The sequence below is a fragment of the Arachis stenosperma genome, chromosome 9, assembly GCF_014773155.1.
Source record: "Arachis stenosperma cultivar V10309 chromosome 9, arast.V10309.gnm1.PFL2, whole genome shotgun sequence".
Taxonomy (NCBI): Eukaryota; Viridiplantae; Streptophyta; class Magnoliopsida; order Fabales; family Fabaceae; genus Arachis; species Arachis stenosperma.
This window is the reverse complement of record NC_080385.1, coordinates 22,633,889-22,654,368: the sequence shown is the minus strand read 5'-3', so window position 1 is coordinate 22,654,368 and position 20,480 is coordinate 22,633,889. Positions and strand designations below refer to the sequence as shown.

The window sequence follows — 20,480 nt, the reverse complement described above, 5'->3', positions numbered from 1 at the left end:
TTGGGGTTTGTCAGGTGCAAATGGGTTTTCACCATTAAACACAAGGCAGATGGCACCATTGAATGGTACAAGGCAAGGTTGGTGGCCAATGGTTATATACAGACCTATGGTATCGACTACACTGAAACTTTTTCACCGGTTGCAAAGATTAATACTATCAGGGTGTTATTTTCAGTTGCAGCAAATGAAGATTGGCCACTCCATCAATTTAACGTTAAGAATGCTTTCTTACATGAAGAGTTGAAAGAAGAAGTGTACATGGAAGCTCCTCCAAGTTTCTCAACGGGATTTAGAAAACATGAAGTTTGTCGGTTAAAGAAGGCTCTTTATGGGCTTAAACAATTTCCATGTGCCTGGTTTAGAAGATTTACATTGGTCATGAAAAGGTATGGGTACAAGCAAAGAAACTCTGATCATACCCTTTTTTTGAAAAAACGGGGAAATTTAACCACTTGCCTAATAATCTATGTGGATGATATGATCATAACGGGAAGTGATGCTGACGAAATTACAAAATTGAGAAGAAACATATTTACAAACTTCGAAATGAAGGATTTGGGAAGACTAAAATATTTCTTAGGAATAGAGGTTCTACGTTCCAGCAAAGGAATTTTTATCTCTCAAATAAAGTACATTTTGGACCTTCTGGCAGAAACAGAAATGGTGAATTACAAACCAATAGATACGCCCATGCAAGTTAATCACAAGTTGAAGATAGCAGAAGGTGCCACCCTAGCAGATAAGGACAGGTACCAGCTGGGAATAGTAAGTCAGTTTATGCATAAGTCATAAGAAGATCGTATGAAAGCCGCCATGAGGATAGTTCGATATTTGAAGGGAGCTCCAGGAAGTGAAGTCATATTAAAAAAGAATGGCTATTTAAAAGTTGAGGCATATACTGACGCAGATTGGGCGGGCTGGTTGCTTTACACTTTGGAGGCAACTTGGTAACTTGGAGAAGTAAGAAGCAGAAAGTTGTAGCACTTTCAAGTGCAGAAGCAGAATTTCGAAGGATCGTTAAAGGCATAACTGAAGTATTGTGAATAAGAAAATTGATGAATGAAATTGGATTTCCACCACAATTGCCAAGCAGTTGAAATGTGACAACAAAGCCACAATCATCATTTCAGAGAATCCCGTACAACATGATAGAACAAAACATGTTGAGGTGGATCGACACTTTATCAAAGAAAAAATTGAAAATGGCATTATTGAGCTTCTATCAGTTGGCTGATATTCTTACTAAAGCGATTTCAAGACAAGCTCTTACTAAAGTACTAACCAAGCTAAGTATTGGTGATCCCACTACTCACCTTAAGGAGAGTATTAGAATATCATAATTAGGAAACAAAATCAGAAAATATCAAAGAGGGTAAAAAAATTCAATGTAATTTATTAGGATATTATTTCATAATTAACGTACTCATTAACATACTCTTGGTTTATATATTGGTAAGAATGTTGTAATCACAAGTGAGAATGATAACAAATAATACTTTTCTGAATAATTCTTCTTTTATTTCCTAAACACTTTGTCTCATGATAACATATAGTAGGTCTTTCAAAAAACAAAAGTATATATTATATTAAGTGAGTGAAAGGAAAGAGAAGAAAAGGGAATGAAGGTGGTGAGAGAAGACGGAGTGTATGTTGAAATGTGGGAGGTATTGAGAGAAAGTGAGTTAAAAAAAAAGAGAAGTAAATAGATGATAAAGACATTTTAGACATTTTAAATTTTAAGTAAAATTTCAATAGAATAGAATTTTAAATTGAACCTATTTGAACTGAAATTGATTTTAAGAGAAAACAATGGAATTAAATTGAATTCCATCTAAACTAATTTAAATATTTTTATTTGAAATACTAAAATTGAATTCATTTTCCATAGAAATTAAATTTTAAAAAATTTTCAAACACCTTATAAAAGTATGTTTTATTTGTATTTTTATTTTTATTTTTAATATTTTTTATTTTTTAAATTTTATAAAAAAATAAAAAAATAAAAATTTTTTATTTTTTTATTTTTTTATAAAATTTAAAAAATAAAAAATATTCACAAACCAAACAAAAATCAATAAAAAAATCCATCGACTCAACGTTTTAAATATTGACAAAAAAAGAGGCAAAATTAATTTTCATAACCTCAAAACAGGAATTTCGATTGAAGAAGAGGCTTGAAGAATATAATGGATGCAGAGAGAAATAAATAGAGAGAGAAGATTCAGCCACTCAAGGTTTTAAAGATCGACAATAAGACAAAATTAGGTTTTCAAACATTAACTCAAAAATTCGGATGGAAAGAGAGGCTCGATGAATATAATGAATATAGAAAGAATATGAAATCTCGATTAATGGTTGTAAAAGAATAAATAATAAATAATTAAAAAAAGATTAATTCTAAATTTTATTTTTAAATAATGTATAAAAAACTATTTTATAAAGTGACCACTCACATAAAGTAAAACTAATAAATAATTTGATATGTTTAATTCGATTATTTAATAGGCCACAGATTTGTTACTACCACTTTCATGTGGGAGTAAGGTTAACCAACATAAAAATATTTATAAATTAAACCTTGTGTTTTTGTTTTCGGAAAAATCAATAATTAAAAATTTGCCTCTCTGTTTTTTACTTTTTACACTTTTTTTCTCGTTCAATCAAAATTTTTAAGAGATGAATCAGTTACTTCTGCTAGGGTTTATCATTCATTCTTCACCCTTCTCCAGATGAGACAATCCTTTTTAGCATTCCTCTTTCCCCCTTCTCTTTTTATATATTGCCGCTTTGTTCTTCTTCTTCACTACTAACTCCGGTCTCGGTCCTTCTCTCGCACCTCTGCCCTTGCGAACTACTCTTGTAAGGTTTTATTTTATTTTATTGTCTTTTCTATGAAAATTATGTGAATTTAGATGCTCTTGTTTCAGGTAGGATTTCATGATAAATTTGAGACTCGATGCAAGTATAACTTGTACCTAACTCAGTATTTCTATCTATGTAAGGATCTATGTAAATAGACAATGCTTGTCCAGAACACATGTTTCTGACCAGTAAAGATTGATGAACTATTTAAAATTATTTCTCTTTAGTTGATAATGGCATAAGATGGTAAACATTTATGAGGAATGCATTTCATGGCTTTCACTTGGTCCGTGAAGCATCCACCCTTATATCCGGAACATGAAATTTATCATGCAACATTTTAACTGGTGTCTGAAGTTTCGATAATGTTTGGTAGTATTTGATATAATACAAATGTTCTAGGAATACTGGTTTGAAAAAATCTTGAAAATAAGGTGTGAATTGTAGCAAGAGGCCTAAGTTGCTTGTAAAATTTGTGAAAATTTAGATGTTAGTAAAACGAGAATGATGTTAATATTTTACCTTCAAGATGGTGTAAGATGGTGTTTCTTTTTATAAACTTGTGTTTATTATGATGAAGTGCATGAAGAAACTAGGTTGCAGTTCCTATATTCTCTAATTGTAATAAAGTATTGAGTAGCACTTTGTTTCTTGTTTGCATTTAGAACTTGTACCTCTGATTTTTTTTCATCATTATTTTCTTTTTGTGCTTAATTTGTGACATGCTGTGATTTTTAGAATTTTTTTGTTTTGACAGAGGATATACTCATAATCTAAACTGCTTAATGCTATTTACATGCTTTTATCTCCTTTTTAAGAAGCTGTTCTTTTAGACTGTGGAGAAAATATGATATTTCATGTGCTATCTTGGTTTATGTATACCATATGTATAAAGTGATGCACTAAAACTAAAAGCACTATGGTTATTACTTGCATTGTATAGCGACGGTGATGATGAATTTTTTTGACCGCACAAAGAAAACGTCTTCTCGCCAGAAGCTTGGTGAAAACCAATCTATTGAGACTGCTGATACTCTTCTGGATAAAAAAGATGCCATTATCCAAGAGATGAATGAGAAGAAAGAGTTTCTTATAATTGAAAAGAATAAGATGTTATCAGAGTTTGCCAAACAAGATGAAGTTGATGATTCCCTTGATGCTTACATGTCTGGACTTTCATCCCAACTTGGTAAGAGTTATATTTGTTTGCTTTTTTTGGTTGCTTGCTTATATTTGCACATATTCATTGTATGCAATTGTGTGCTTTGATGTGTTTGGAAGTAATGCTAGAAAATGAGTTGTCTCGTTCCTTCAAACTCTAACTTTATGTGCAATTACAAGTCTTAAATTGGACATTTCATTAGCACACGTTAGCTTATCCTTGCTGATTTTGTTGTTGCTGTCAGTTCAAGACAAAAGTGTGCAGCTTGAGAAGGAATTGTCAACTCTTTAGTCCGAGTTGGATAGGATTTGCTACTTATTGAAGATTGTTGACCCAACAGGCGAAGCTGTCAAGAGAAGGGAGTTGAAAACACAAGAACCCAAATCAAACAAATCTCAAGAAGTTGCCTCTAACTTAAAAAAGAAACCACAAGCAAAAACCCAGAAAATCAGTGAATCTTGTACTAAGGTCGATAAGAAGAAACCACTTGTGGAAACCCAGAATAACAGTGACACTTGTGCAAAGGCAGATAACTCCATACAAGAAGGGAAACCTGGAGATGCAACTATGGATTTGGACAAGTCAGAACCTGGAAGTGACAAAGTGGAGGGTGAGAATGTTGTATACACGATTCCAAAGCCCCAGTGGCTTGGGGCTCTAGAGGACAGGGTTACAGATGATAACCAACATCAATAGCCCATTTGCATGATACGGACGAGTCCAACCAGTTCGTTGACTATAAGGACAGGAACAAAATTTTGGGTTCAGGTGATGCTGCAAAGACTAGAGAATCTAATATTGAGTCTACTGCTCCTGGTCTGATTTTAAGGAAAAGAAAACAAGTTGAGATGACAGGTGCAAATAGTAATGATGTCACTCGGCAATCGACTTCTGCTCCTGTGGGTGAAAAAATGGCTGAGGATGTTGTGGCTTTATTATAAAGCACAAAAGGGGATTGTATGCAACTGATGATGTGGAAAACCAAGATAAGGAGAAGAGGAAGCCTAAAAGAGTGCTTGGGCCTGAGAAACCATCATTTTTGAACGATCAGACAGATGACACATGGGTTCCCCCTCAAGGTAAGCATAATTGGTTTCAATGTCCTTACTATATGATTGGATTGTCATTTTTTCAGAATGTTCATATTTTCCTATATCGTGTGTGCAAGACAATCAGGTGATGGACAAACTTCTTTGAATGACAAATATGGCTACTGAACAGATTTATGCATAACGTTGCCGATTTCAAGAAATAATGGATATCGAGGGAGGATTTGGAAGAACCTGGTAAGATTCATTGAACTTGCAGAGTTGGTTGGACAACTCATTGACCTGCATCCTTTTATCAACTGGAAGTGGAAGGATGACGATGAGGTTACTTGGTGTTTAAGTTACAACAGTAGTGTATTTAGCAGACATGGCAAGTTGAGATGCACTTTACCATTGGTACAGCCACAGGATATCAGAATGCTACTAACAAGTAACTTTCTCTTTTTTTTTTTTAAAGTACAGAATGGAATCATTTGGAAAACAATTTTGTTGCTGCCACTGTAAAGGTTTATTTGAAGTAGGTATGTGGTGTTAAGAGGATTAATGGAGGGCTCCATTGTCATAGGGAAATGACATTTCAATATTTCATCATGTTAAAGGTGGTTTGCAAACATAGATGCTTATGAAAAATCTTCATTGTTTTTCCATATGCATGAAGATGTTTATTTAAGGAAGGAAAGATGAGTACTTCATCTGGTCTCTGAAATTTCATGAGCTAAAAAGGACTCATATTTTTTTTCTATTTTTGGTGCATATAATGTCTACAATAAATTATCTTAAACATGTTATAAAATAATAAAAAAGAATGTTTCTTTTATATTTAATTATTTACAAAAGAAAGCTTGTAGAAAATACACATGTAAAACCTTATCTAAGGTACACATTCGCTATTCTCTTGATATCAAAAGATGGTCTTGCAACTATCCCTGGGATAGTTTTCATGGAGACTTGTGAGCTGAACTTATTCGCAGATTTCTTCCCAAATTTTTAAAATTAATAACTACTACACTCACTAACTAGCAATGCCAAGCTTTATCCCTTGGCTATTTTTTTCTTGAAAGCATCATGGTTGCAAAAGCTACGAAAGCTTCTATCTGGTATTAAGGTATATACCCTCAAAAATTTCCAGTGGGACGAGTGAATTTATATTATCATACCAGACAAGAATCCTCCTCAAGACCCTGGATGCCTTCAAAGATATATAATGCCACTGAGGAACGGCCTGTATTGTGAGCGCATTCGGAAGAACTGTTGTCGCTATTATGCACATGTCGAAATAACTCAGAATGCAGTCAATAAACCCTAAAAAAAGAGTCCATGCCCTACAGAGGGCTGCAGAAAGATCAGTTGAAGAAATATGGTGACTCTAAAACTTTCCTTAGGTCGAAGTCTCCCCGTTCCGATAATGGGGGGAACATTAATGTTGAGAAAGATCCCTGGAAGCTCTCCTTTAACTGCTCACAAATAAGAACAGGTTAACAGATCTAGCAGTAACTTAGAAATTACAAAGAGGCTATTGATACAAATATAAAATAAAATAAATTAACCATTAATATCAACCTTTGCATCTAGTCACATAAGTTTCCCCATCTACTAAAAACATAGAATGGTTTTTCCCGTCATTTTTTTTGAGAAATTCAAACCAGGTTTCAGGTTGCAGAAAACAAAGCACAATACTAAAAGAAGTATCCACTATTTAATTACACAAATAAGTATGAAAATAGGGTAAAAAACCATAATAAGCCAACTGGCTCAGAAAATTACGTAAATACGCCAAAGCAAAAATCGTTACAGCAATAAGCCAGATCGTATTTTTATATAATTCGAACCAGGTTGGTTCGAACTCCATTTATTAGTAAATCGAACCAGGTTGGTTCGAATTATGGTTTTTTTTTGTTAGTAATTCGAACCAGCCTGGTTCGAATTAGTAATGAAGGTAATTCGAACCAAGGTGGTTCGAATTATAGAGAGAGAATGTCTGCATGTAATTCGAACCAGGCTGGTTCGAATTACACCAATCATAGTTCGAACCAGGCCGGTTCGAACTATGTGTGAGACTGACTGTATATATATGGTTCCAAATGTGAGTTACTCTCATTAGAGGGAGAAGGATGGCTAGTGAGGAGAGTTTTGTTGTTTTGGTGCACCACAGAGGATCTGTTAATAGAAAAACTCGTTCCGGAGTAAAGTTCACAGATAAGAATCCTCTATGTATTGTCATAACATCTACGACGAGTTACGATGACCTTGTTAGCGCTGTACTAATGAAGCTTGGTCTGGAGGGTGCGAAGCGGGTAAAGAAGTTTTTCTATCGCATTCCAGTCACGGTGCTACAGAATACGGTGAAGTATGATTGCTTCACGATTAATAATGATGCGGACTTGCAAGTAATGTTTCTCTGTCGGCGGCAGTTTCCGGAGGTGAGGACACCGGAGTTGTTGGCCCGGCTGGTTGATGTTGTATCCAGCTCCGGCGGTTCGAACAGGAATACGAACACTATAGCGAATGCAGCAGGTTCTAGTTCCCGGCCTGCCGTTGCTTCCTCGTCCGTCCCTGTGTACGAACCAGTGGTCCAACATGTCGCCTCCCCATCTTTCGCTGTTGACCTCAATGCCACCGAAGGCGACGAGGTAGTGGAAAGGGAAAATTTGCCGAACGCTTTAGTGGGAGTTGCACCTGTTGGCGTAGGAGACGGTTTTTTGGACGATGAAGACGAGGATGACGTCGAGCCGGATATGATTGACGATGATAGCGCTGATGATATTGGAGCGACTGGGCCTGCATTGGAGGTAGGTGGTTCTAGCTCTGGCACACAGCAGTATCCACCACATTTTTCCTCATTGGACTTGGACGCCATGAGACATGAGGGGGTTTTAGGGCACGCTGTTGGATTCGGAGCTAGAGATGCGGAAGGGAGTACTGGTCTGACAGAGTTCCAGGTTGGTCAGCAATTCCAGGATAAAGATGAGGCCCTTTTAAGTGTGAAGACTTACAGCATCCGGCGAGGGGTACAGTACAAGGTGGTGGAGTCCGATCACCGCCGGTATGTGGGCAAGTGTTCCGAGTTTGGGAATGGGTGCACATGGTTGATTCGACTGAGTCTCCGGAAGCGCAAGGGCATCTGGGAGGTCAAACGGTACAATGGACCTCACACTTGCCTGGCCACATCCATCTCTAGTGACCACAGGAGTTTGGATTATCATGTGATTTCGGCTTTCATTATGCCAATGGTTAGGGCCGATGCATCCGTGAGCATCAAGGTGCTCCTGAACGCCACGGCAGCGCACTTTGGTTTTAGGCCGACTTACCGGAGGGTTTGGATGGCGAAGCAGAAATCTATTGCCCTCATATACGGTGACTGGGATGAGTCCTACAACGACCTGCCTAGGTGGGTCTTGGGTGTCCAGCTGACGATGCCTGGGAGTGTTGTGGTCCTGAAGACGAGCCCGGTTCGAGTTGGAGGACAGGTGGACGAATCTCAAGCGTACTTCCACAGACTTTTCTGGACTTTCCCGCCCTGCATCGAGGCATTCCGTCATTGCAAGCCGCTAATCAGCATTGACGGCACACATTTGTATGGGAAGTATGGGGGAACGTTGCTCATCGCGATTGCACAGGATGGGAACTCCAACATTCTACCTGTGGCATTCGCACTAGTAGAGGGTGAGAACGCGGAATCCTGGACATTCTTTCTCTCACACCTTCGACAGCACGTGACCCCGCAGCCCGGTCTGCTGGTTATATCGGACAGGCACAACGGCATCAAGGCTGCGCTTGAGGCCCCTGACGGCGGTTGGCTACCGCCATCTGCGTACCGTGCATTCTGCATACGACACGTTGCGGCTAATTTTGCCCTAACCTTCAAGGGCAAAGACGCTAGGAGGCTACTAGTGAACGCGGCGTATGCGAAGACCGAGGTTGAATTTGATTACTGGTTTGATATCCTGCGATCTGAAGATCCGGCGATGTGTGAGTGGGCGAACCGGATTGATTACTCGTTGTGGACTCAGCATCGTGATGAGGGGCGGAGATTCGGTCACATGACGACGAACATCTCCGAGTGTGTGAACTCTATCCTGAAGGGGGTCAGAAATCTCCCTGTAGCATCCCTGGTGAAGGCAACATATTGTAGGCTTGCGGAACTGTTTGTTCGCAAGGGGAGAGAGGCTGAGGCCCAGATGGGAACAGGACAACAATTCAGTCAGCATTTGGTGAAGTGTATTGAGGCCAACATGAAGACGGCCAGGTGCTTCACGGTGACGCTGTATGACCGGGATAACTCCGAGTTCACTGTAGCAGAGACTACTCCGACTGGTTCTTTCTCCTTGGGTACTTACAGAGTATCACTTGCCTCTCGGACATGTGACTGCGGGTACTTCCAGGCTCTTCATTTCCCGTGTCAGCACGCACTTGCGTGCTGTGCATACTCACGGGTCACCTGGACCTCTTACGTTCACAGCGTCTATCAGATTAGCTCGGTCTTCAATGTGTATCGGATGGGATTCACACCTCCCATCCCGGAGGGCTTCTGGCCACCTTACGACGGGCCCACAGTGATTCCAGACCCTGCCATGAGGCGTGCCAGAGAGGGTCGTCCTAGATCCACTAGGATACGGACGAACATGGACGAGGCGGATCCGAATCGGCCAAAGAGGTGCAGCCTATGTCGCCAACCTGGACACACGCGACGTAGTTGCCCACAGGTTGCAGGCTCGTCTCAGACAGGACACCATTAGTATGCATGTTGTTAGTGTTAGCATTATCTACATTAGTGCGCATCTTGCTAGTCTTAGAGTTATTTAGATTATATCCCATGTTGTTAGTGTCAGTATTATTTACATTAGTGCACATGACTTTTAGTTTGATTGTTGCGAGTAGTAATGAATATGGCTTTTTTAATTATGTATTTTTTTTCTTTAAAGTTCAATCATGTATGATCCTGGTTTGTACTTTTTTGTTATGTTATAGTCTGTTTATCTATGTTTTTTTTTAATTTGTGTTCTGGGACATTCATTTTGTATGATCAATGAATCTTGAAACAGTTTAGCGTTTATTTTCTCTTATTGAACTGTGTCCGGGTTGGCGACATAGGCCGCATCTCTTTGGCTGATTCGGATATGCCTCGTCCATAGATACACAGCTTAGTCAGTCTCACACATAGTTCGAACCGGCCTGGTTCGAACTATGATTGGTGTAATTCGAACCAGCCTGGTTCGAATTACATGCAGACATTCTCTCTCTATAATTCGAACCACCTTGGTTCGAATTACCTTCATTACTAATTCGAACCAGGCTGGTTCGAATTACTAACAAAAAAAAAACCATAATTCGAACCAACCTGGTTCGATTTACTAATAAATAGAGTTCGAACCAACCTGGTTCGAATTATATAAAAATACGATCTGGCTTATTGCTGTAACGATTTTTGCTTTGGCGTATTTACGTAATTTTCTGAGCCAGTTGGCTTATTATGGTTTTTTACCCATGAAAATACCAACGAAACTAAAGATAATAAAATCAATTTCCCCTCAAATATTCCCAAGAATACCAGAGATTAAAAATAATAGCATATCATGTAAATGACGTTAACATCTAAACCATACATTTTCCAGTACTGGGGGCTCATAGGGTTCAACAAACTTCTCTCTGAGTATTCTGTTCATTCTATCCACATCACACGAATGTGTCCAATATGAGTCATGAACCCCTAAATGTATGAACAGAAATCACTCCTTGTAAGCATTTTAATCATTATAAATCAAATCTGAATGAGAAGAACCTAACTAGCAAAAACCTGCAAAATTCAAGCCTTCTTTTTTGCAGGCCACCGCAGCCATCATCATATGAGTACCATCAAGTGAGTGAACAAAATTTGAGGGAAATGCTGTCCTCTGCCTCTTTGCCATGACCTAGAATATTTATAGAACAAAATAATTTCATATTATTGTTAAAAATTTAAATCCTAAGCTGTTATTTAGGTCATTGAAGGAGTACAAATTTCTGAATAGTTTCAATGTTATTTAGTTTCCCTATGTTTTGAATCTTGGTGTTATTTTCATATCATAACTTCTTATAAATTATAATCAATAGGGATGCCTTGGGCAAAGCATAAAATAGTTAATAGATAAAATCTAATTGCCTCCGAAGTAAATGATCCAAATATCTATACATGATGTTAAGCTTACTTTATCTGTTTCTCGTTGCGATGTCAACATCTGAAGTGAAGTTTTGACCTGTAACCCATCACATAATAATAGCATTAACCTATATAAAGCCATAAACTCAGAATTTGAGGGTATATTTGTCATGGAGAATTTTGGAAGGGATGATGAATTGAGGTTTAAAGTAAACAATATTTTGAAGTTCTTTTTTTAAAAATTGAAAGAATAAAATGATAATCCTCCATCCAAACATATCCTAAGAAATATATTTCATGAAAATTCTACTATACTTACAATATGCCTTCCAAGTTTCCGGTAAAGTTGCACAACAGGAAGTCCAAGAGGAGTGGTCTAGTGGACTGGCTGATTTTCAGATACAATTACCTATTCAAGGTCATTGTCATACCAATTCTGTTACTAATACAACGACGACAACAAAAGGACGAAACAAGAATCAGAATATATGCATCACACATGTAGGTAGAAGAAAGATTGTAACATACTTTTGCATAGTCACAAAGCCATTTCATAATATTCCGTGCACCTTGAAACATCTCCTCCAAGGTAGTTAAGGTGACCTGAGAAGGAAATGAGATTAAACAAGCAATACATGTTATGCTACAAGGATAATATATATCTATAATACAGAGTTATTTTCACCCTCTCACCTTTGCAGCATAACAAGAAGCGCCAAAGAGTTCGTCATCATCTAAACCGGATTCTCTTTCTTTCAACCTCCTCTTTATCTGCTCCCGCGCACCAATGTACGTGACACCATATACTGATGTCATCATTGTCTGCTTAACCAATTTTCTATCCACCTAACAGTATACAAGATCAGATCAAAATTATCTTCTACACGAGAACAAAAAACAATAAATAAACGAACCATAATTGCTAATTAGAAAATTTATTTTCAAATGCCTTAAGAACCTAAGATTCCAGATGAAATTGTAACTTATTCTTTCAAAAAACACGAGATTACATTTATGCACCAAGTAACACCAAAAAGATGGCATAGAACCTGATTAACTAGTCTCCTTGCATGTAGGGTATCGGAAAATATTGCAGGATCTTCCTGAGCATCCTTTTGCATAATGTGCAATACTCTGCATGAAAATGACATTTGTAAGACTGAGTTGTTTATTAGGAGTTTTCTCTCTTTCCTGAGAAATTTCAAATCCGAAACTTAAATTAATTTAACCTTTTTTTTGTTCTTTTTAAGCTCTGCAAATATCAGAATATGATCAATATACACAAATAAAATGCAGATTAAGAAAAAGCATAACAAATGTAGTGTGGAGTAAAGGTTGTCTATTGAAAAAGAGTAACGAGGAGAGGTAAATTATGACAATATGTTAAGTACCTAAGAAAAGTGGAAAACTGCACCTTAAAAAGGCTAGTTCGCAAGGACAGAAGTGCGAGAGAAGGACCGAGACCGGAATTAGCAGTGAGGAAGAAGAACAAAGCGGCAATATATAAAAAGAGAAGGGGGAGGAGAAATGCTAAAAAGGATTGTCTCATCTGGAGAAGGATAAAGAATGAATGATAAACTCTAGCAGAAGTAATTGATTCATCTCTCAGAAATTTTGATTAAACGAAAAAGAAAATGTGTAAAAAATAAAAAATAAAGAGACAAATTTTAATTATTGATTTTTTCAAAAATAAAAACACATGATCTAATTTATAAATATTTTTATGTTGGTTAACCTTATTCCCACATAAAAACATAAAAGTGGGAGTAACAAATTCGTGGCCTATTTTATAAATACAACTAGCGAAATTTTTTTTGAAATTACAAAAAAAATTGTAAAAAATTTCCTTTTTAAGCGAAACCAATAAACCTACACTCTCCGCCGGTGCCCACTTACCCAGTTGCTTTACACCCCATCACCATAAACTGATAAACTAAAAAAAAAAAAGTAGTGTTAAATTCAGTTTAGACAGTTGTTACGTAAGTCTTGCAGAGAAATGAAAGCGTTAGGCCTTGTTGGTGCTCGTGCCCCAACGGGGTTTACAACTTCTTTCCACGAACCTAAGCAGAAGCGTCTTCGGAACAATCCGTTTTGCGTTTCTTGCTCTTCTTCGTCCAAAACGGTGCGCATCTTCCTTTAATTTTTTCACTTTTCTTCTCTTGCTCCCAATTCGCTTTGGAAATCTATGTTTCACGGAGCCTCTGTGCAGTGCACGGTAACCTAAGAATGTGAATTAATTGAATTGAATTCAGGTACAAGAACAAGCTAAAACTGCTGTTCTAAAATCTGAATACAAGCCCGGAGTGTTTGATGATTTTTTCCTCAATTTATTCCGCAACAAATTGGTACAGGTAATGAACATTTTTTTTCTCATTTGAGTTTACTTTTGATACCCGTAAAGCATTTTTTTATGATTATTTATGCGATTAATATAAAAGATAGTTATTTTTACTAATGAGATATTATATAATTAAATACATGTATAATACTATTTTACGGTGCATCAAAATTAAATTTTGTTAATTAGTGACATTGGTTGAGGTAATGCATAATAAGTTAACTGCCAGCGTTAAGTCCTAATTGATTTAGGACACTTATTTAATTACACTGAAGTTTTAATCATGTTACCTTACCTTACTGTGATAACTGATAACTACAGTTGAATTAGAGATGTTTAGAGATTTACAATTTGTAAATTCAGAGAATTTCAGAGACCAAATTGGATATTACTTGAAAATTCGTTTTTTTTAATTGTTGCATCATAGATTTATACGTGGTAAACTGTTTTGTACCGATTGTAACAGGAGGTAGGATGGGACTCACAGAGACCTGGATATGATGGGCTTATCGAAGTTGTGAACCGTCTAATGATGAAGGGCAAAACAAATTCTGATACCATAGAAGCAGCGGTACTTTCTGTTTTTGTTTTTGTTTTTGTTTGTTTGTTTGTTTTTTTTTTCAATGTTGTCCACCAGTCATCCTTTTGGAATTAACCTAAGCATTCATCTCTTTCCTAATTGGAAGTCTTCCTAATGCGCAATAAAAGGTTTGGGTGCAATTTTTTAAAATTATTTTATATTATAAACTGACCAAATAAGAATTTATCATTTCCAAGATAATGATTGCCATTGCCCAAGATTATAACTTGTAAGAATAAAATTCTACTACTGTTTTTACCAAAAAAGTTTGGCAAGTGCCTTATAAGACATTAATCCTTATGTTTATATGCATAACTTAGGTTGTCAAATTTATACTATTTCACGCAAATCTATGTTCTTATAAATTCTAGATTGTCATGTTGTCCGCTGGCTAGCTTGTGACTTGTGACTTGTGACTTGTGACAGGTACGAGTATTGAGGGCTCTGTTCCCTCCATTCCTTTTGGAGCTCTATAAAATCTTTATAGCTCCTTTGGGAAGGGGCAAAATTGCTGCTATGATGGTTGGTGAGTCTGATCAGATACCAACTCATTTATTTTTTTCATATGAATCACCTTCCATTCTTTATTCATGCCTGATCTTCCCCCGAACATATTAGGCTAAGAAACTTGGTTAGATATCCTAAAATGTTTTGGGTTTGAAGCAAGGGTTACCGCACTGACTTGTCAATGGCTCATGGGCCCATGCAAAGTCAATTCCGTGGAGCTACCGGATGGAACCTTATGTAGTAGTGGGGTGATTACCTATACTTTTGCCTGTGCTTGATCTCTCTGGCTGTGCTTGGTAAGTTTCTTGGACAGAAATACATAGACACTGGCAGAGACAAAATATCTTTGTCCCAACTCTCCTTGTGTTATGGTAAATAAAAAATTGGCAAATTTTGTCTCTGGTAAAAAGATATTTTATTTCGTTTTGTATCACTTTGTTTTCTAGAAAATGTTGTGTCTCTATTCTGTCCTAAGAAAGTTACCGAATCAGCCACTTTTGAGTTTTGTAAACTTGAAGCAATACTCTTTGTAATCTTAGATGTGTTGTATAAGTGATGCAGTTTCAAAATCTTGAAGGTGTTTGTGGAGAGATGTAAGTACTTGGAGGAAAGCAAGTGTGTTGGTATTTGCATCAACACTTGTAAGTTTCCAACTCAGGTTAGTGATACTTGAACATTCTCACCCACATTTTGTTTTCACATTAATCTTTCGAGATAGAATTATTATGCCGCACTATTTCAATGATTTAGTCCGAGTCATTTTTTGATCTAGACGTTCTTCAAGGATCATATGGGAGTTCCATTACTTATGGAACCCAATTTTGCTGATTACAGCTGTCAGGTAAGTATTGTATAATCTCTTCTGGATCTCCATTTTATGAGATAAACCTTCCCATCATAAATTTCTTACCATGTCCAAATAAATTTGCAGTTCAAATTCGGAGTTCTTGCCCCACCGCATGAGGACGATAGTGTCTTGAAGGAACCTTGCTTGGAAATATGTCCGAATGCAGCAAAACGAAGAACAGTTGCCCGAAATATAGATGTAACTACGTGCCCGAAGACATAACTTCTGGTCAGGGGCTTTCAGAGCATTGATGTACATGGCTTCAAAATACCATGCACATTATTGCCCCAACTTGTCTTTGAGCAAGGAACTGAGGTTATGGATATTCTTGCTTCATAGTTGTAAATTACATTTTAAGTATATATACAAAATTTAAGAAACATTTTTTTTGTGTATTTTTAACAAGTAATCTTGGCGAAACGCTTTTTACATTTAAGAAAAACAAGTTAAAACACAGAGACCGAGTACAAATTTTATCTCATATAAGTCGAACTGTCATAGTTTGTATGTCTGAATTGCTCAACAACTAAAGTATGAAACCTTGATAGCATAAATCGCCTATACCTAAATTATTTACGTCCGCACATGTATCACAATTTATCAATATGTGGCATTCAATCATTTTGAAATCTAAAACAAATGCTTCCAATAATGGCGACAAAATCAAATATGATGGACAAGTCTCATACCTATGATGCAGCAACCTCAACCTCATTTCCAATTTTCTAAACCCAATCATGATTCAATGAGTTCAAGTGAGATTAACTCTGAACAAGTTAAAAACATGCAATATAATGAAAAAAAGGAATATATCCTACAAATTCAATTTATAATCTCCAAGGATCTAACAAAAAAAAATTATGATCTCCAAGGGAATTGAAGGAAGATTCTAACCTATTGCCACCCGAAGGAACATCAGTCTCAAGAAAAAATATATATGTAACAAATCGCATGCTTTAGACCCCAAAATTGCTTTAGAATGTATTCCTCTTTCCCTTCACTCCTCACTTTGCCCATGACCAAAACAAAAGGACTGAGGGGCATAGCATCCTTCAGATAAAAATAAGTCAGCAGAAAATATTGTTTGTATAGAAGCTCAAGCAGCAAAGGTTGTTACTTTAAGATTTCTTAGGTCTCTTTGAAGTGCCTTCTCTCTTATCAGCCTCCGCAGATTTCTTCTTGTCTTTCCTTTCTCTCTTCTTCAATGCAGTCATGTGGGCCTTTAATATAGTTGCATAAGAAGCTTGAAAGCGCTGATGATCCTTTGTTCCAACCTTTCCAATTAATTACCCGAAATTTGGAATATCAGAAGTGGAAACAACATATATGCAAATTAAAAAGTTGATATAAAAAAGTTAAAAAAAGATAACTACTAAGTGACATCAACTTCAAAGATGTTTATCAAGAAGTTAGACTTCTAACTGCAACTCATCATCACTTAGATTTATACTCCTGTTTTGGTTCTAATGCTATTCCCACAGATCATGTTGTTATGGTCATCAACTCGTCGTCCATGCTTTGATCTAAATATTTGAACTACTATTAGACAGTATTCCCAGAGTGTATGAAACTCAGTCATTGAATTTTTACAGAGCAACGTGTTTCTCATTAATAAATCTGAATACTTGCATCAAAGAACTCCATCAATTACCCACCAAATTCATTCCTCTGGACATCTACCACATGGAAACTCTTCTGAGGGCTGAGGTCGTGAGGTAATTCATTTAAGTGAAGTGCCAATAATGGCAATAAGATAGCATGAAAGAACAACATTCGAAATAAGAAAAAAAAAAGGCTAACAATAGAAGAAAAATGTTTTGCAATCTAAAACTCAAACAGAAAAACATTCCACACAAGCAAGAAATAATGCAATAAATAAAACAAGTTTCACAGCTAAGAAGCTGTTCCACCATAATCACATCTCCGGTTCATTTTCCCAGTCCAATAGAAAAACAAAGACCAGGTCATCTTTAAAAGAAATACAATGAAGACTGAAAGGAGGTCTTTGGCATATTCAGAACAAATCATACAGAATGGTTTCACATAAGTTGCAAAAAAATATACAATTGAATTGGTTTAGATCGATTTTGTGATCTCTACTTTTTCTTTATTGAGAATTAGTTTGAGATTCTACTTCTATGTCATTCTCTCTTTCACTTTATATCTTTTTGGTGATTAATCTACTCTAACCAAGAGCACTAAATCATTATGAATGGGATCGAAGAATAACATGCCAGGGGATTAGAGAAGTTTTATGCCTACAACTACTCAAAGGATAATCTAAGTTCAGTACTTGAAACTTGCATCACCAAGCATGAAGGTTCTGAAAGCAGACTGAGAAACCAAAATGACGAGTTCAGAATATACAAGAGATACGTACGGATGTAGAAATTGTCTTCTTCCCATTGGTGGCACGAATAAGGCATTTATAGTCAATCGCTTCACCAGCTGCGGCCATTTTATTCCTCACGGCTTTAGACTTCAAGGATGCTAAAGGCACACCAAGAACATGAAAAGGAGGCATAATGAACTAAATTCGGTTTGCAGAAATATAAAACCAAAAACATTTGATCAACCAAGAAGCCAACACTAACACACACATACACACATCGTTTAAGTGTAACCCAAACAGAGCCCGTCTCGGTGCTGCGCTCGAACATGGTGGTGAGTTCATTGAGAAACGGATCTAGCTGTAGAAGAACCTAGTAAAAAAAAAATTCAAAATAGCAAGGGTTAGACTTCAAACAAAAAGATGTTAATTCTTGCAAAATATTGCATATTCATCAAGATAACATGCCGATTTTTCCAGCATACTCCGCATTTATTTTTTTTATAAATAATAACGATAACAAAAAATGAAGGAGAAAAAAAAAACAGAATCGGTTTTCATGGTGAATCGTAACCAAAATTACAGGATTAGTCAAAGTAGATGATGAATTGTGTGTTATAGGGAATGGGAATGGTTAAGGGATCAATTGTATTTGTGAGACGATCTGAAACTAGTTTGAAATACGAAACTAACTTGTAGACTGGAATTCACCGGGGGGGGAGAGAGAGAGAGAGAGAGTAGGTTACCATGGTTGATGGCTTAGGGTTGCAGAATGCAGTGCAGGTGAGAGCTTCTGATGTGGGAGCTGAACATGCAGTAGTCGCGTATAAGGCTCTTCAGTTTAAGGGATGAGAAGAACGACGACTAGTCAATTAGCTCAAAGACAAGCAAGCATAAAAATAATAAAACAAAATAATACATACATTGAACAACGTAAATAACGATTTAAAAAAAAATTTAAAATTTAGATTTCTAATCAATTAAATAATTATTAACGAATTTTAAAATTTAAAAAATTAGGATTATCACCTAAACACGTTTATGCTACTTACAATTATTCCTAATTCTATCATAATTACGTTTTTGACATTTATATCAGTTTCTCTTATATCGATGACCATTACTTACCGTCATTGTCGGAAACGCAAAAGAATATCATCGTTCCTCCTTTCCGCCGTACCAACTTTTCTCCAAACCTCTTTCAGCGCCGCCATTATTCATCCCACCAGCTCCCTCACGGGCGTTGATCTCTCTCTATCCGGACACTATCGTCGCTTCCAAGTTCTTGTCGTCGTTGTTCCTTTGACCACCAACTCCGCTCATTACCATCCTTGCTTCACCAGACACCCTTATTAATGTGGGTTGTATACGTGGCGCCACTATTGCTGTCTCATGATTCGTGGGCGGCGCTGCTGTTGTCTCATCGTCGTTCTTCTTCCGTCAGTATGGTTCTCCTCCTCTTCCTTTTTTTTCCTCCTTTTTTTTTTTTTAGAATGTGGATGCTCATTTTATTAGGTATATAAATTGTTATTTTTATTTTAAAGTAAATGTTCATTTAATTTGGATTAAGTTTATGTAGATACAATGAAATTTTCTAGATGTTCATTTTACTAGATATATGGATGATTATTTTCATTCTAAAACGATCTTGATGGAGAAAAAGTTCGGCGAGATTGAGACTAGTCGGTGAAAAAAAGACTTATGGTGCAATTAAAATTCAGATTTCTATTTAACTAAATAATTATGAACAAATTTTAAAATTTTAAAAATCAGAAATTTAAAATTTAAAATTTTGAAATCAGTAGTATCGACGGATAGTTAAAATTTGAAAATGTAAGGCAAAAAGCTTTTTTGTTAGTTGATTTGAATGGTTGTTTTTTTTTTATTCTTTAGTAGGCCAATACATCAGCTTATTGTTTACGTTGTTCAAATTCTCTATTGTCAATCTAGCAGAATACTATACTAAATTATAATAAGTAAGTAAGTTTTAGTAATTTTTAGAGTTGTATCTAATTTTTAAAATGGTTTTTGAAATTAATAGCTATTTAAATTTGGAATAAATTACTTAAATAAAATAATTAAAAATCAAATTTATTAGATTACAACTTTCTGAAACTACATATTTGTATGCAACTTTTTTATAACTATGTAAATCGTTACAAACACCAGCAAATTTAAAAATGAACGTAATCAGTTATTGGTAGCCGCAGTTTACGTTGAAATGGAGTTGAATAGAAATTGTTATAGACTGTAGTGGTTCCTAAAGGACGTGCAATATACATAAACTGCTGCTGGTTATAGTGATTTATGTATAAATAGGGGTATGTAAAAATCACTGTTCAAGGCTGCACTGGAGATACCTAATGGTAGTTGGTTAAGAAGACCAGTCAAGCTGGTGACATTTCTGTTAGCCATCCGACACATACATCGATACAACCATGTCAATGCGGCTAAACCCTAACTATAATTACCCATCTCGTCAAGTTTCACCACAAATGGCAACCACCAACCCGGTTCGCACTTTTGTCGCCAAACAGTTGAGTGAAAACCAGCATCATCATATAGGCACGTGCGTATATGCAAGTAGTATCCTCACTTGCATCAGCTGGTAGCATCCTAAACTTCTCGTGAAACCATGTGAAGTGGACTGCCATCTGCTTGACCTTATTC

General features: G+C 36.4%; 4 protein-coding genes and 1 long non-coding RNA gene across 7 annotated transcripts; 3 read left to right on the top strand and 2 right to left on the bottom strand.

The window, feature by feature from the left end:
• The first annotated feature begins 2,653 nt into the window (after positions 1-2,653).
• On the top strand, positions 2,654-5,791 carry LOC130950962 (uncharacterized). The gene is made up of 4 exons (XR_009073784.1): positions 2,654-2,859; positions 3,806-4,051; positions 4,269-5,103; positions 5,201-5,791. It is a non-coding gene; the product is annotated as an uncharacterized LOC130950962 (long non-coding RNA).
• A 1,393-nt stretch (positions 5,792-7,184) lies between these two features.
• On the top strand, positions 7,185-9,809 carry LOC130949234 (uncharacterized). Its single transcript, XM_057878012.1, has one exon. The coding sequence runs from the start codon at positions 7,185-7,187 to the stop codon at positions 9,807-9,809; it is 2,625 nt and encodes an 874-aa protein (XP_057733995.1).
• A 790-nt stretch (positions 9,810-10,599) lies between these two features.
• Positions 10,600-16,222, bottom strand: LOC130950568 (DNA-directed RNA polymerase 2A-like). The gene is made up of 8 exons (XM_057879099.1): positions 16,171-16,222; positions 12,259-12,343; positions 11,903-12,055; positions 11,738-11,812; positions 11,529-11,618; positions 11,259-11,306; positions 10,868-10,982; positions 10,600-10,780 (listed from the first exon to the last, which is right to left on the bottom strand). Exons 1-5 carry the CDS (start codon positions 16,218-16,220, stop codon positions 11,586-11,588), a joined length of 396 nt encoding a protein of 131 aa, XP_057735082.1. The 5' UTR covers positions 16,221-16,222; the 3' UTR covers positions 10,600-10,780; positions 10,868-10,982; positions 11,259-11,306; positions 11,529-11,585.
• On the top strand, positions 13,057-15,907 carry LOC130950567 (beta-carotene isomerase D27, chloroplastic). Its single transcript, XM_057879098.1, has 8 exons — positions 13,057-13,331; positions 13,462-13,560; positions 14,014-14,118; positions 14,554-14,653; positions 14,791-14,882; positions 15,212-15,292; positions 15,407-15,475; positions 15,566-15,907. The coding sequence occupies exons 1-8, from the start codon at positions 13,206-13,208 to the stop codon at positions 15,701-15,703; spliced, it is 810 nt and encodes a 269-aa protein (XP_057735081.1). The 5' UTR covers positions 13,057-13,205; the 3' UTR covers positions 15,704-15,907.
• LOC130950569 (signal recognition particle 14 kDa protein-like) lies at positions 16,199-18,711 on the bottom strand. 3 transcript variants are annotated; one of them, XM_057879101.1, is made up of 5 exons: positions 18,557-18,711; positions 18,090-18,183; positions 17,862-17,971; positions 16,599-16,755; positions 16,263-16,531 (listed from the first exon to the last, which is right to left on the bottom strand). In XM_057879101.1, the coding sequence occupies exons 1-4, from the start codon at positions 18,557-18,559 to the stop codon at positions 16,600-16,602; spliced, it is 363 nt and encodes a 120-aa protein (XP_057735084.1). In that variant the 5' UTR covers positions 18,560-18,711; the 3' UTR covers positions 16,263-16,531; position 16,599. The 3 variants fall into 3 exon arrangements, with proteins under 3 accessions (XP_057735085.1, XP_057735084.1, XP_057735083.1); XM_057879102.1 differs by having other exon boundaries at positions 16,199-16,755; positions 18,086-18,183; positions 18,557-18,677; XM_057879100.1 differs by having other exon boundaries at positions 16,268-16,755.
• Positions 18,712-20,480: the final 1,769 nt, after the last annotated feature.

What these genes read in the sequence shown, in the direction of transcription:
- LOC130949234 (XM_057878012.1), top strand. Translation starts at nt 7,185, where the DNA reads ATGGCTAGTGAGGAGAGTTTTGTTGTTTTGGTGCACCACAGAGGATCT.
- LOC130950567 (XM_057879098.1), top strand. Translation starts at nt 13,206, where the DNA reads ATGAAAGCGTTAGGCCTTGTTGGTGCTCGTGCCCCAACGGGGTTTACA. An exon ending in CTGATACCATAGAAGCAGCG is followed by an intron (nt 14,119 to 14,553) that starts GTACTTTCTGTT and finishes GACTTGTGACAG; the next exon opens with GTACGAGTATTGAGGGCTCT. An exon ending in TTGCTGATTACAGCTGTCAG is followed by an intron (nt 15,476 to 15,565) that starts GTAAGTATTGTA and finishes ATAAATTTGCAG; the next exon opens with TTCAAATTCGGAGTTCTTGC.
- LOC130950568 (XM_057879099.1), bottom strand. Translation starts at nt 16,220, where the DNA reads ATGATTGGGTTTAGAAAATTGGAAATGAGGTTGAGGTTGCTGCATCAT. An exon ending in CTTCTTGTTATGCTGCAAAG is followed by an intron (nt 11,813 to 11,902) that starts GTGAGAGGGTGA and finishes TTTCCTTCTCAG; the next exon opens with GTCACCTTAACTACCTTGGA. An exon ending in GGCTTTGTGACTATGCAAAA is followed by an intron (nt 11,619 to 11,737) that starts GTATGTTACAAT and finishes GACCTTGAATAG; the next exon opens with GTAATTGTATCTGAAAATCA.
- LOC130950569 (XM_057879101.1), bottom strand. An exon ending in TTGGGTTACACTTAAACGAT is followed by an intron (nt 17,972 to 18,089) that starts GTGTGTATGTGT and finishes GTGTGCCTTTAG; the next exon opens with CATCCTTGAAGTCTAAAGCC. An exon ending in AGAAGACAATTTCTACATCC is followed by an intron (nt 16,756 to 17,861) that starts GTACGTATCTCT and finishes TTAATTGGAAAG; the next exon opens with GTTGGAACAAAGGATCATCA.